Source organism: Sminthopsis crassicaudata, chromosome 4 (assembly GCF_048593235.1).
Source record: "Sminthopsis crassicaudata isolate SCR6 chromosome 4, ASM4859323v1, whole genome shotgun sequence".
In the NCBI taxonomy this organism is placed as follows: domain Eukaryota; kingdom Metazoa; phylum Chordata; class Mammalia; order Dasyuromorphia; family Dasyuridae; genus Sminthopsis; species Sminthopsis crassicaudata.
This window is the reverse complement of record NC_133620.1, coordinates 318,771,453-318,787,176: the sequence shown is the minus strand read 5'-3', so window position 1 is coordinate 318,787,176 and position 15,724 is coordinate 318,771,453. Positions and strand designations below refer to the sequence as shown.

The 15,724-nt window shown below is 43.7% G+C and overlaps 1 protein-coding gene across 4 annotated transcripts in view; it reads right to left on the bottom strand.

Annotated features, from left to right (window-relative positions):
* Positions 1 to 15,724, bottom strand: part of BAIAP2 (BAR/IMD domain containing adaptor protein 2) — a 173,859-nt gene that overhangs the window by 23,097 nt on the left and 135,038 nt on the right. For all 4 annotated transcript variants that reach the window (XM_074260383.1, XM_074260384.1, XM_074260381.1 and 1 more), the window contains exons 7-10: positions 8,628 to 8,780; positions 3,374 to 3,601; positions 2,738 to 2,939; positions 1,267 to 1,468 (exon numbers count right to left, since the gene is read on the bottom strand). In XM_074260383.1, the coding sequence (XP_074116484.1) occupies positions 1,267 to 1,468; positions 2,738 to 2,939; positions 3,374 to 3,601; positions 8,628 to 8,780 (785 nt within the window). The remainder of the gene's footprint in view (positions 1 to 1,266; positions 1,469 to 2,737; positions 2,940 to 3,373; positions 3,602 to 8,627; positions 8,781 to 15,724) is intronic.

Below are 15,724 nucleotides of genomic sequence, written 5' to 3'. Positions count from 1 at the left end.
ATACGCACACACTAGCTGGGAAAGCTATTCCCAGGGACATCCTTTCCATTTACTTTCCTTCCAGTCAAAATATACAAGGATTTTCAAGTAGGTAGAGAACTTGGAAATTCAAACATTTTAATTCTGCCACCACCAGTCACAGCAATTTTCAGCACCCACATCTCCCTCAATTTACGAAATGGGGATTTTTGCCTGTTTCCAACCCATCTATCTCTTTGCTTCCTTTCACTTTACTGTTACCCACTCTTTACACGGGTAGGTTTAACACATGGAAGTACTCAGATCTGTCCAATGCTCTTGCTGAAGTCCCTTCAAGTTACATTGCCCATGAGATAGCCAGCTGAGGCCCTGCTGAGAAGAGCAGAGTTGGAGGCAGTGGGGAGGTTCGGGGCTGAGAAGCTGGCTGCACACTTGTGGGTCAGCTGGCCACAATCCCATCACTGAGATGGGCTTTGCCACAGGAACTGCCTTGCCAGGGCCATCTGCAGATCTTTCATTTCTGGAAGCAAGTCACCCATGTAGATGGCTCCATGCCCCAAGGAGGGAAAGGGACATTTTCAGTGCCATGTTATTGCCTAGATCCTGGGGGACTTTGGCAGCGAGCATACATCAGAATCCCAAATTATTCCCAGAACTAAACACAAAAAGGGCAGACTATCAAGAGGCCCAAGGACCAGGATATTAACTGGTTAACTCCCATAGAAAACTCTGCTCTTAAAAAATATCCCCTAAACTTGGCTCTAAGGGGGCTGAAATCACAGGATGAGTCTATGACCTAAGGGCAGAAGAAAGCTAGCTGTAGCTTATGAGTTAGAGTCAAAAGCCTGCAGTTGTCTGCCCCCTGTGCTGTCCTGCCCAAAGCCATATTGTCCTCATTTGGGGTGAGATGCAAATTCACAGAAACAGAATTTAGGAAGCCAATTTTGGAGCTGAGAATAGTACTAATCTGAGTCTTTCCTACCTTGGACCAGCAAAGACTTTCTAGGAAAGAAGTGAGGTGGGAGGGCAGGACAATAGTGACAACTGGAGAAACCGAGGCATGAGTGAGTTGGGCTAGAGCATTAAATGTTAATTTCTGACTACTCAATAGAAGTAGGATGATTTAGGATTCCAAGATTAGGATGCCAGACCTTCCCTATTTCCTACAACTCAAAACTCTTCTTAGTTTCCTCAGCACATAAGGGAGCTGCCTAGCATTCAAATGAGTTGGCCAGATCAAGAGACAAAAGGCAGCAATAGCAGGGACAAAGCCCCAGGAGATCTCACATCTTAGTCTTCTCACTCTCGCCATAGTGCCAGCCGTCCCGCGCCTCAGGGACCAGCAGGGTGATGAGATCTCCTTCTTTGAAGCTCAGGAGGGTGCTGTTGTCACCAGCAGCATGGGAGAAGATGGCTTGGACCCTCATCCGGCCATTTCGCTCCAAACCAGCCGCCATGGAGCTAGAGCGAGGAAGAGTTTTGTTCTCAGCTGGCCAAAACAACAGAGAGCAAGAGATCAGAAACCTTCCCTCAGACAGAAGTAATAAGCACTCCGCCGTACACCAGGATAGTGAGAGAACGTATGAGAGAAAAACTCCAAGGTGCCTGTGGAAAAGCTATGCTTCGAGGATTTATAAAACCCCTTGATGAAAGCAGCATTTAATTGGTTGTCCTCTATTTGAGCAATTTCTTACCTAATTACAATAGGCTTAAGGAGTAATGTAGTGAAGGGTAAAAGCACATGAAACTCTGGGCCGTGGATGACATGATCTGAGGGTTTTAGGCTCACTACTTTGGGACTGCTCCATCGTGCCCCAGGAGTTGGGTATCTCTACCCTTACCCCTGAGGCTTTTCCACTCCTGTCTTCTTCTGTTAGATAGTGAGCTCTCTGAGGACAGGGACCTTCTTTCTTTTTTTTTTTTTTCTTATTTGAATCCCTAGTGCCTAGCACAGTGCCTGGCACATTTTATTGTTCAATTGTTTTATTTGCATCCAACTCTTTGTGACCCCATTTGAGGTTTTCTCAGCAAAGACTCTGGAGTGGTTGCCATTTCCCTCTCCAGCTTATTTTACAGATGAGGAACTGAGGCAACCAGGGCCAAGTGACTTGCCTAGGATCACACAGCTGGGAGGTGTCTGAGGCTGAATTTGAACTCAAGATGAGTCTGCTTGATTCCAAGCCCTATGCTCTATCCATCACATCACCTATCTGCCCTATATACTTGCACACAGTAAGTGCTTAATGTTAATAAACATTTGTTTATTGACTACTGACTAGTTAACTTTTATAGAATTAACTTTGGAAAATACATATGCTAGCTCATTTGATAAGGAAGCAATTTTAATGACCATGCAGCCTTCCCCACTTGAATGGGCACTGTTTAAAAAAAAAAATTCATATGAGAACTCCGGCCCATTAGGGGTTGTTATTTGAAAGGCAGCACACTAGGAAGCTACCACAGTTCCACCAAGTACATCCCTTATTAGCAATGCTTTCTTACTCTCAGGTCTCATGAAAGATATTCTATAAAGTTGTGATAACATGAAGCTAACTATTCCCTCTCTCCACCTTCCCCACTCCTATCCCTTTTGTGCCAGAGCTGCATTATGCACACTCTAAGGCAGATGCCTATGGCAGCATATCCCCTAACTAGGCTCTGCCCAGTCCTCCACTAACAGATGTGGGCATTTCTGGCACAAGGGAGTATGAGGCCCCCCCACAGGAGGACTCGGACAGTCACTGAGGACACCCCTTACTGGTGGCATAGCTGTTTTTGGGAGCAACGCTCTTGCGCACGGGAAGCGTGTTGGAGTAGGAGTCGCTCATCTTGTTCTGGGTCTGAGGAGGAGACAAGGATTTGGGCTGGGTTGGCTTCCTGTCAGACCAGTGGTTGTAGTCTTCGCTGTCGGGACCTGAGACCCCATTCATTACAGGCACGTTCTCCTGGGCCGACATACGCTGTGGAGGGAAAGATAGCTAGGCTTGGAAGAGTTCTCTGCTCATGGCTCCAAAAAGAAGGAAAAACACTTGAAAAATCTGTCTCCTCAACATCATACTTCCCACCTTCCTGAATATTATGAGGCTGTGAAGTTTTCCCTTCAAACTCACAAACATTCTTTTTGGCAGAGGAAGCATTCAATCATAAACACTGGCTGTAGGCTGGGGCCCTAGGTCTTGGTCCTAACTCTAATACCTGCTTACTGTTTGTTCTATACAACTCATAACTTCTCTGGGCAGTCTCTTTCCTTGTATAAAATGGAAGCAATAATGCTTGCTCCAAGAGAATCTTCCCACAAACATTTTAAAAACAGAGGGTTCCCCACAAATGCAAAGGGATGTCACTAATCCTGCTAATAATCACTTCAGTCATGGTCTGAGTGGAGCAGTCTTACCCCCACAAATGGGGCCAGCTCTGGGGGCACTGGAAGTGGTTTGGCACCAGGAATGGGGTCTGAGATGACCAAGTTGGACTTGGAAGCAGACAGGGAGCTGGGCATGACTGTGCCATTGCTGCCGGCCGCCATCTGTTGCATCAGTTGGATGGCTCGATCTGGGATTTTATTGGGGTCGGCACAGGACTGCTGCCACAATGGGAGTTTCTGAGTCAGCATGTCCTTTCCCTGAAACCAGAGAGAAAAGGAGAGGCGTAAATCAGGTGCCCAGCTAGTGCAGGGCCCACCTACAAACAAAACCCACCCCTCCAAACTCCCAAGCTCCAATGATCAACATGCTCTTCTTCCCTAAGGGGTTGAGAGGGCAGGCTTTACCCAGCAAAAGAAGGAACTAGAAATAGTTGAGTCTTAGTCACTGGCTGCTACTATATCTAGAGTTGTACAAATACACAACTTCCTTAACATAATCTCTTTGCTCAAAAGACACCAGACATAGACCAAACTGGCAAGTCCAACCAGGGAGGTCTTCTATGGGAGGAAAAGCAGAACAATGGACTCACATTGATGTAGGAACATATGATGTAGAGGTAAGTAGGGAGCAGATTACTAAGTGACTATTCTGTATTAGGCATTGGTGATGAAAAGACAGAAAGGAAACGTTTCTTACTTCAGGGAGCTGACATTCCACCTCACTAGCTCAGTGCCGGAGACCAGAGGAACAGGCACTTACTTAAATCACTAGTATAGTCACAGTCACCTAAGATACCCAAATGGGGGAGAGATGATGACAGACATAAAGCAGAGATAGGTTTAAATGTCTGAAAACATTGAGGAAGCAGAGACTGTAAGAAGAAAATCTAATAATCCCTCTGCAGAATGTGAGGGATTGGAGAAAGGTGATCAAAACAGACAAGCAATGAATGGAATGCCAGTGGACCCAGGCTGCTAATAAAATGGAGATTCCTCACAGAATAGCCCACTCTGTCAAAAAGAACTAGCTTCAGAAACAGGGCAGCAGAATACACTAGGATGTGGATATGAGCAATGCTGTCCAAAAGTCAGAGTGACCATCTGCGCTCCTGGGCACAGATGTCACAGCACTAACAACTGCTGGAGGAAATACACAATTTGTGTACAACACGCCAACACGGCTCTGCCTCCCGGGCTCGGGAGCCATATAGCAAAGGTGCCTGTGGGAGCATCAGCTTGGTTTCTCTGACAAAATCAAAGTCTTGGGAAACCTCTAAGGAGAGTTGTGGGGAACAGGTCACACATTAATCTCTGTGCCTGAATTCATTCTGTTCTTCTAGCCACCTATTTTCTGAGGCCGTACGTAGTAGGGCAGCCGGCACAGAGAACCCAGGAAGGTATGTCAGTAATTGGGACGGTCCTGCATGAGCTACACTCGAGGGTTTCCATGGAAGTTACAGGGCTAAGGAGCATGAGGACTTTCCAACTGAGCCAGATGGAACTTGAATACGCCTGGCTGCCTGGCAGGGGGAGCGAAGGGGCTAGGCCCCAGCATGCTTGTCCCAGATTACATTCACAATCACAGCCCAATACCTAACTCTCTCTAGCTTTGATAAACTGCCCTCCTCTTTTTCTCTTTTCTCTATCAGTCCTGAACACAGTAAATGCTTAGCAACCTGCTCCTCAGCAGCTGTGCCCATTGACCCACCCTTGCCTTCTGGAATCCATCCAATTTCCTAGCAGGAAAGTTTGAGTTTATTTCTGGAAAAGCTTTGGTTTTCCTGCATACTTAGAACATGATGCTTTAGAGGAACCCTTGCACTGGGAGTACTCTGAAACCGCCAGCAGGGACAATAATCATGTGAATTTCTCAGTGGAAGGGGTTTTGAGCCTGGGACAGTCAGAGATGGTCTGACTATGGACTCCATAAAGATAAGGCCATGTTTCCTCTAGTTTTTGTATTTAGGCAAAACAGAGAGCACTTCACTGGGTAATTTCCTGGGGCCTAAAGCAGATGTTTCTATAAGGGACATTTCGGAGCACAGTGGACAGAGCACCGGCTTAAATCTAACCTCAGATACTGCTTGTGTGACCCTAGGCAAGACACTTAACCCCACTGGCTGGAAAAAAATTGTTAAGTCCTTCAATGAAGGACAGTAGTGGACGGTTGGTCTCAAATTTCTAGACATTTCTCTAAGACCATGTTGCCAGCTCGCACTGGACCCAGGAGCGACGGGGAGTGAAAATTCCCTATACCAGTGAAACAAGTCTAATCCCTACCCGAAGGCCCAGGCTGCTGAATGAATGACTAGCTGAATGAGAGCTCTCCCTCATCCCCGCCAGTGGATACCACGGGATGCGGAAGAAAATAACTTTAGTTACCAAGCTGAGGTTGATTTATTTTTTTTTATTTTAAGGCTCAGTGCCCCCTCCCTTGTGTAAGTTCCATGTAACATATGCCAGGCCTGACTCAGCAGAGATTGTGCAGGGAGCGCTGACTCATCGGTTATAGCCGTGTTCCTGTTTGGCATGAATATAGTCACTGTCCCTTAGAGCCCCACACTGCCTCAGCAGACCTGCAGCTCGCTAGAATCCTGGGCCCATGTGCGTGAGGCCGGCACCAGTGCATTCTCCTAAGAGTCCTAAAACCGATGCCTTCATTCCTTCAGTGGCCCGTTAGTCCTCACTGCCGGCTGCCCGGCCGAGACTACAGAGCCTGTCTTCCAAGAGCTAACACTCTCCCAGGAGTGCCGGGAGGGAGGCCGCTCTGTGCACGCAGATTCAGTAAATCCGGGACAATCTGAGGACAGACAGAGCTAACAGATGGGAAGGGGTGCACCTGAGTCCTCCGAGAAGTTAAGAATCCTAAGGGCTAACAGCAGAGAGGGCCCTCACTCGGGCGACTCTCAGTCTCCTTCCCACCTGCTAGTTTCTGTCCATCTCCTGCCTTTCTCAAGAGGCTTGGTGGCTCCCCTCTGGCCCCCAGCGAGGCCCCCTGGCCAGGTCCGAGGCTTCCGTTTCCCTGTCGGGTTTGGTGCCAGCCCCAACGCAGCGCCGCCACTAGGGGGAGCACAGGCCCGCCTCTCAGCCCTGAAGGCTAAGAATGAAGGGCTTCACAACCCACCCCTCTGCACTCGCTCCCAGAACATTGCGTCTTACAGAAAAAGATGTAGGCAGGAGAAAATGTACAAGTGGGAGGCTGGAACAGCACTTTAATATTTCATACTTTTTTCTCCCCCTCTTCCTTCCTCCTCTTCATTCCCCTCTCCCCCCAAAGAAGCTGGAACAGAGCACTCAGAGTCCCCAGACAAACTTTTGTATCTCACGACTTAAAGAGCTTTGGGGAAGACAAAGACCGCTGCTAGGGATTTTTTAAAACTATTTCCTCTGAAGAAGACAAAGAGGTGTTTGCCCCTGTTGTCCCCTGCCCCTTCTTTTTTGTGTCATTAGTAGACTGGAACACTTTTAAAAATGTTTTTGTGCTGAGTGTTGGAGCCATTTATTTACAAAAGGCAAATGGGATTCCTCAAGACCAGCCCAGGTACAGACTGGTTGCTGCTAAGAGCAGAAAGCCGCCCTTTACTGGCAATGTGCGAGGGAAGCTGTTCTGGATACAGGGGAACAATAATAGGCTCTTTGATAAGGCCTTTTCCTAGGATCAAGAACAGGGACAATAACAGGCACTATTTTATCCTAAAATCAATATAACTGGATGGAATTGGAATAAGAGGATCTAAGTTTTAATCTCACTTTCTCACTGAACCTCCTCTCCAGGGCTCAGTTCATCAATAAAACGAGGGGTTGGACCAGATCACCTTTAAGGCCCCTTTCAGCTCTAAATCTAAGATATTCTTTTGGGGAGGGCCCACAGCATTCTATAATTCTTAGTTGAAGAAGACTAAAAATGTATCTACACAAAGAGTGGGCACTTTCTGTATACGCACCAGGACCCTGCATGTTGATATTTAAGGACTCTAATCTAAACAGGCAGTAAATACCAGAATCCATGGAATAATGAACCAGGCATCTTAGTATAGTCTCCATGTGTTGCAAATTGACAGGACAGACCCCATAAAAGGCGCTAGATCACTCATGCATTTTGCTTCTGCTGCAAAAAAAGATCCTGTCTGACCATAATCTTCTTCCTTCCCCTTCAAAGAAAACTGTATGCCTTGTGAAGGGATGCTTAGCTTCAAGAAGGCTGAAAAGGAACTCTTTTTCTAGATAACATCAGGCAAAAGAGCACTACAGCCATGGTCCCCCAAAAGTCAGGCCTGAGCAAAGAGAAATATGGCTGTGGGCAAAAGAGGAAATATAGTTATAGATACAAGGCTCAAAAGTCCTCTCAGCTTACCACTGTCTGCCATTTGATACACCACAGTTAATATGCTAAGAGATATGAAAAAATGGGAGAAACTTACAGAGATTATGAGAAATCCCTCTTGAGAAAGTGGTATTTCAGTATCTTCTTGAATAACATTTAAAAAAAAGATACTCCCCTAAATCCTTCTGATTTCTTTGTTAATCTATCCCTCCCATTATCACACTACCCCTCTACTAAATTTTAAAAATTTTTGTTTATTTATTGGTGAGGCAATTGGGGTTAAGTAATTTGTTTAAGATCACAGAGATAGGAAATGTTAAATGTCTGAGGCCAAATTTGAATTCAGGTTCTCCTGATTTCAGGATTGGTGCTTTATCCATTGAGCCATCTAGTTGCCCCTAAATAAAAAAAATGTTAAAGCTCTTAATCTGTAATATATATAGATATGTATATATCTATACATATATACATACACACACACACACACACACACACACACACACACACACACACACACACACACACACATATATATATAGGCATATATATGTGTGTATATATATATGTATAAAAGAATAAATTAAAATTTCCCACATTGGCTATATTGGAAAATATGTCTTTTCTGCATTTTGAATACATCATGTCTTTGCCAGGAGATGAGAGTCAGGTTTCAACTTCTTTCTTTTGATTTGTGTTTTGTAACTGTGCTGATCAGAATTCTTAAGTCTTTTTTTTCTATAATGTTATTACACAAATTGTTTTCTTACTTCTATAGCCTTCTCTTTGAATCATAAAGAGTTGTCTTCTCAGTTTCCTCTGAAATTGCCTTAGACTAATTTTGAATGTTATACAAATTTTGTCAAGTGTTATCACCCCTAATATAAATGGTGCACTGAAACTACCTCACTGACCTTGGCAACAATTCTTCTTACAAAACCAACCTGGGGTCAGCAGCCTTACCTTGGAATGGTAGGAGACTGAGTTTTTGGCCACAGCACACTGCTTTTCCACCAAGAAACAAAACCTTCTTCGTTCCTCAGTGAGGGCTGTCTTATAGCCATCAGACACATAGTTCTCCAATTCACCTTGCTTGTTACTGATTGCATCTATGTACTAAGGAAAGAAAAAGAGAAACTGTTGAGCTGGTGACTAAGGAACATATGCTCACATTTGGTTCTGTGCAGGCTTTCAGGTATAAACAGTATGTACTATTCTTACAAAGCAGAGACCATAAATAGAGATGTATTCTGAGGACATGAATTCAGGGTGCTCTTGATAACTATATTATGTTACACTGTTCTAGAACATTTACTTTTTTACTTTTTGCATCCCAAAAGATGTTTTTAATCTTCAAAAAGCCTCATTAATAATTTTTAAATCCTTATTTTATAACATATTTGTTATAAAAGCCATATATATATATATATAACCAGGAAAGCCACCCTTATATACACATTGCTAACTGTAACACAACTTGGAATATGTGGCTACACAATATAAGTGTGTTTAACCATCTTCTAACCTTCCCCTTCACCTCACCACCCTCCACCTTTTTATGGGGGGGGGCTAGATTCTTTTCTGTATTCATCAGATCAATCTGGCATGTAAAAGTTCTGCCATCAGGGGACAGTAGCCTACTAGTAAAAGTTTTTTTTTAAGTTTTATTATTTTTTATTATATTTTATCCTATAGATTTTTGTTTTTATATTATAAATATTTACATAATGCTCCCAAATAAGCAAATTAACCAAAACTAACAAGACAATTAATTAATCTGAAAATGCATGCAGCTTGCCATACCACCTCTCTACTAAAGAAAATTAAAATTAAAAAATGGAAATCTAATTTTTTCCCTTCTTCCTACCCCCACCTCAATGGGGGAGAGAGGAAGGAGATGAGAAAAACCAAATTCCTTCCCACAGATATGGGTAGCTGAGCAAAACAAATTCCCTTATTGGTTGTATGTGTGTGTACAGAAATGTACAGATAACAATAACAGTAACAATAGACAACAACACAGTAACAACAAGATTATATGATTATCAATTGTGATAGACTTGTCTCTTTTCAACAATGAGGTGATTTAAGGCAATTCCAATAGACTTGTGAAGCAGAGAACCATCTGCATCCAGAAAGAGAACTAAGGAGACTGAATGTGGACCAAAGCATAATATTTTCACCCTTTTTGTTGTTGTTTTTTCTTTCTGGTATCTTTTTTCTTTCAACTTTTGATCTGATAATTCATGTGTAATATGGAAGTATACTTAGAAGAATTGCACATGCTTAACCTATACTGGATTGCTTGCTACCTATGGGAGGGGGTTGGGGAGAAGGAGGGAGAAAAATCTGGAATACAAGGTTTTGCAAAGGTGAATGTTGAAAACTATTTTTGCATGTATTTGAAAAAAAAGCTATTAAAATAAAAAAAGAAATGTACACACACTTATTAAATATCTACCATTCTGCACCTTACTAAATCTACTACCTATCTCTCAGAAAGTGGATAGTGTGGTTTCATCTTGTCTCTGGAATCATGGGTGGTCAGTTTTCACAGTTCTGAAAGCTTTCAAAATTGTCTTTATCATTTTGTTATTGTATAAAGATAAAATTGTGTTGTCTTCTTGGTTCTTCAGTTTACAAAAGTATTCAAAATTGTTTTTGATGTCATAATATTTATTGTTGCATTTCTAATTCTCTTCACTTTATTCTGCATATATCAGTTCATATAAATCTTTCCATGACTCTTTGAAATCATCTATTTGCTCATTTCTCACAGAAAATTTTGCCATAATTTTTTGAGTTCTTCAATTGATTCCCCTTCATGGGAATTCACTGTGGTTATTCACTGTGTTGCCCAATTAGCTTTAAAAAAGCCAAGGTCTCTCACTGAATTCAGTGCCATCTCTAGTCATTTTGATCTATTTCTCCAGAGGAGAAAGTAAGACTGGTGATTTGCATAGTCCTCCCTCACTTAAGTCTGATTCACTTGCAGGTCATGGTATCACTTGATGTCATGGTCCACTTCCAGAATGAAGGACCAGGAGCAGGATCACACCACCACCATGACCACCACCACCAATGTCATTCATAGACAGTAAGTAGATTGTTCCCAGGCTGGCTTCCTTCAACAAACAAAACACATCAGAAGGTTTTCAAGTTCAAAGACTCTTCAATGAACTGGGGATGGTGTATTTGTGTTTATTTTTTTAGGGGGTGAGCCAAGAACCAGACTTTTGATTTCACTGATGCTCTTAGCCCTCAATGATGAAAGCCACTCTACCAACATAGACTGACACCTGCTCTACAACTAAAGAGACTTATTTGGGACACATGTGCCCATGTACACATAGCATTCACGGCAAAGGAGGGAACCTGAACCCATATCTTCCTGACTCCAGAGCCAGTTGCATCTAGAAAGCTGTATAATATAAACAAAATTAATACAAACTCATCTGAACATTGGTAGAAAGGAGATATAGACTCATCCAAATCAGTGATTCTCCTTAGTTTTGTCGACCTCCTGGTAAGGGAATCTCTTTCACCAAGGTAGATCAATACCTCCTTTCTAACTTATAGTCTGAAAGATTAAGGATTTATCTAGAGCCAATATGTCTCAAAGGAGGGACATAGCATTTTCTCCACTTGAACATTAGCTAAGGAAACCATAACTGGGAAGATTTTTTGGTGGCACCTTCTTCTGGGAGAAGGGATAAATTTTATATGTGTGTGTGTGTGTGTGTGTGTGTGTGTGTGTGTGTGTGTGTGTTTTCCTATAAGAGAGACTTTGGGATTTTTGTTTATTCAAGACTCTTCAGACAATGAAAGCTTGACCAAAAGCATAAGATGGGTTATTAATTTTTATTCCAGATACCTTATACCTTCCTCTTCAGGCAAGAAGGGAATTTGTAATCTTGATATTCTGCAACTTAAAGTTCGACTCTCAAATCCCACTGATAGAAATGTCAACTTCTAAGGCATTTGAGTACCTCTCCTATCAAGTCTCTTGCCTTGTGGGCAAGACTTCCGTGTCTGCTGAGGGATGAGATTTCTAGAAGTAACCTGTGAAAAAATTATTTTCTTCAGGCCCAGCCCCTTTCCTTCTTTCATATGAGGATGTTGGTGTCTATTGCTTTTTGTTTCCTTGTTTTGTTTTTAGAGCTGCTTCATTAGCCTACAGTTCTCTGTTCAAATCAGAACATGCTGAAAGTGCCACATGCCCACATGTGGACTTTATCCTGAAGGGGTATTCATGGGGAAAAGCAAAGATGAAACTCTAAGAGATCATTCATTTATTCACTCATTCTTTCCTAGCAGCTTCCTTTTTGAGGCTGGGTAGAAAAAACAGGGAGAGTTCTAAAACATTTCTGTAATCATAGGGACACACTTACTTGGACACACCCTTTGAAAAACTCCAAAAATGTGAGATTGGTTCAGGTGTTCTATTCCTTGCACCAACCAAATTCCCATCCCTTCAGAAGAGAGTCTATGTGGTTCAAAAAACCCTGAGATCAATCAGCCATCTCAAGCCTGTTTCAACTGAGCTAGGCTGGCTCTTGGACAATATATACACAATCCATCAACAGACCCATATTGTGGTCTAATAGGATCAGCTCCCCAGGAGCTTTTGAGAGTCCTTGGCCATAAGGCATTAGACAGGGGCTTTGGTGGAAGAAAATTTTAAAATTTAATATGCCAGATCATTCCAAAACATCTTCCCAGCTCAGTGACAGGGAGACTTTTCTTTGTCTCATTTCCCACCCAGTCACACAGAGCCCCTCTCAGTTCCCTGGTCAGGAAGCTGACACGAAGTGTGGGCCCCAACTACCCCCGGGCAGTTACACATGGGCAGTGCCGGCTGATCCCTTTTTAAATCGGGCCTCCAATCTGCTGGCGCTCCAGCCCACCAATCCTTGTTTTCAGGAGATATTTTTTCAGACAAGCAGCTTACATCCATCTTTCTTCTCTTGAGAAGTCATGTCATCCCAGCAGGGGGCAACCACAGCGAGAACTCTGGGGAAGGGACGCCCCCACACTCACCCCCCCACACACACCTGTGACTCATCTACTCCCTCCCCCACACACTGACTCAGCCTGTGGGCTTTTGCCTGGGTGTGTGTGAGTGTGTGTGTGTATGAGCAAGGTGGGAGGTGGGGGAAGGAGAAAGGGGAAAACAATTGCTGGTAAATGCAATACAAGCTGTTCCCTCAGCCTCCCCTCCCCCATGTCGCCCACGCTGCTCATCCGCCCACCAGGATTTTGCAGCTACTCCACCTGCACCCTCCCAGCCCTGTTCTCCTGTTCTGTTATAAAGAGACAAAACAAGAGATGGAAAGAAAGTAAGCATGGGATGTGAAAATGGAAAAGGAGGTGGGTCAGGGGGTAATGCAAAGGGGTATGTCTCCCACTGTAACGGGGCTAGAGCCAAGAGCCACAACCATGGGATCTGCACGGAATCACCCTAGTCTTTGAGCCCCATGCACGGAAAAGAACATTTTGGGAAGCTTCAAGAGCCTGTAGACAAGCTGGGATACAACTGCAAAGGGCTTGTGTTTCCCCCTGCAGCTGTCTAGGCCAGGCGAATACCAAAACTCCTGCAGCCCTGGTTTCTGGGAGATAGGGAGTGGAACACCAAGAGAGCACAGCCCTCCCTCACCCATTAATATTCCTACCCCCCTATACCCCCATCAAAGATTCAGCTCCTACCCTAGGACAAGTCAGGGGCAATATAGCTAACTACCGCTGCTTCTCATTTGTGTAAGTGAGCCTTCTTGCCCCGAGAGCAGAGGTCTGAAACACAGGAAACGTTTTGCCTCACTTACCAGGAGGGCTGCCCATAAGCCTTCCAAGCTCCCCAGGCCTACTCTGGCAGAAGTGATTTAAAGGGCCCAAGACAAGATGGGGTAGTGGAGAGGGATACTCCCCATCCTTCCTAGACCCCCAAGTGATAAATGAAAAGGATAAAAGCCTTCTTTCACATTTAGATTAAGGAGTGCAAAGCTTTACCTACATACAAATATCTTATTCACGACCCAAAACAGACCAGGGAGCTAGGCTCTGTTAGCACATATTACAGTTAAGTCCCTGAGAATTTTAGTGACTTGCTCTAGAGAAATGTCTCAGGAGATTTCAACCCAGGTCTTCCGAGACTAGTGTTTGAGGTTAGGGTGTTGGGGGAAAAGAGGAGGGATATAGGCTACCCACAGGTGGTTCACAAGTTCTTAACTTTTGTGTCATTGACCCTTTTGGTGATCTGGTAAAAACAGATCCTTTTCTCCTTCTCTGAATAATGGTTAGTTGTTAATATTTGTAATAAAGGTAAATGCTAAATTTTCCCTTTCCAACTAAACTCATGGATCCCCCAAAATCTATCCAAGAGTTCATGGACCCCATGTTAGCAATGCCTGCCTTAGTGGGAAAATAGATTCTAAAATTCTTCCTGTCTTAAGCTTGTAGCTTTGTATGTCTATTATTCTAATGTCTTTTTTTCCCTCCCTCCCTTTCTCTCTCTCCTTTCTCCCTCTCTGTCTCTTTCTCCTTCATTCTCTCCTCCTTCCTCTTCCCTTCTTCCTCCTCCTCTTTCCCTCCTTCTCCCTTCCCTTTCTTCCTCCCTCTCCCTCCCTGTCTTATTGTGTATCTCCTTCTCTGCCTTAATAGTCCAATTGGGTTTTTTTTTTGGTGATCATACACTATTCAAAATAATTTGAGGCTGTCTCAAAACACCAGGAGTCAGGCCTCTGTTCAACCAATCTTCAATTCAGCATTTATAAGATGCTTACTACAATACAAGGCACAGGACAAGATACAACTGTAAATAAGACAATCCTTGCTTTCATGGCAGGGGGTTACAGACCCTAAAATGGGCATATTCAGTACAAATCAAAGAGCCTCCTCCCACAGCAGACAGAAGCAGCTCTTGATTATTTTCTCTCCTATTATGCAATACTCACTACTGCCTCCTGCTTCTGTGCCTTCTAAAAATGTTTCTCTGCATCTCTAATGCTGAAATGAATGGCAGGACTACTCTTTCCCAACACACAAGACTGATGGGGAAAAAAGCTGCACTTTATTTAAATGATAATGAAGTACTTATCTTTTTTAGTTCCAGAGGGCAGATCCACACTCCAAGAAGTTATTGGTCACCAAGGTGTGCAGAGGTGTGGACAAGCTGGAGAAACTAATTGGTTCTTGCTATAGGTTCCCTACTTTATAATCAACTATTTCCCCCAGTGACTGAAATGCTCATCTTTACAGAGTGGCTTCAAAGAAAGGGGGGAAAAAGGCTTCCTGTAAAGAAAAATATCTTTGGTCCCTGGAGGTCTCTAAGCAAAAAGGTTGGATTGACCACTTGTCAGAGATGCTGTGGATCAGGGGTCCATTTTAGGCTCTGAGGCTTCTTCTGAGCCTGTGAAGTAAATACTTTCCATATTACAATCCTGCCAGAAGTGATCCTGGTCAATATTATCTCTGTAAGATGAAGAAATTTGGGGAAAGGAGAAGTGACTTTTCCAAAGTCTTATGTTTGCTAGTTAAGGTGCATGGGCTTATTCACCCAAATCACAGCTAGGAGGCAGCCAGAAAGTGCTCTCTGTCTATATTAACTCCAGAAACAACAACTGCTGCCAAAGTACTCCACAAGAGGGCCAAGACGGACATATCTGAAGGCAAGGCTGCCAGGGTCCACCTGCATACCATGAAGTCACCTCACTGAAAAAAAGGACATTGTTAACTCCTACCGTAGCAGCAAGAACCTTCTTCAAGAAGGTCTTTCTGACCTTTGTACTAGAAAGGTTTAGGACAGAGAGTTCCTCAGTGGATAGCTGGGCATGTGCAGGGGAGCACACACCAGAGGGAGGAGGGCAGAACCATAAACCTCCAGTATTGGCCAGAGCTTGTGGAAATTTTATCTACTGTGTCTTCCTGAAAGACTTGCCAGATGGAAAAAGTCCAACCCAGGTTCTGGGCAAGTTACGAAGTTCCAAGGAGTATGGAGGAGGAAGAGGGTGGAGGAAGAGAAGGAAGAGGGTGGAGAGGAGAGCACCAATTATCCTCCCAGCATT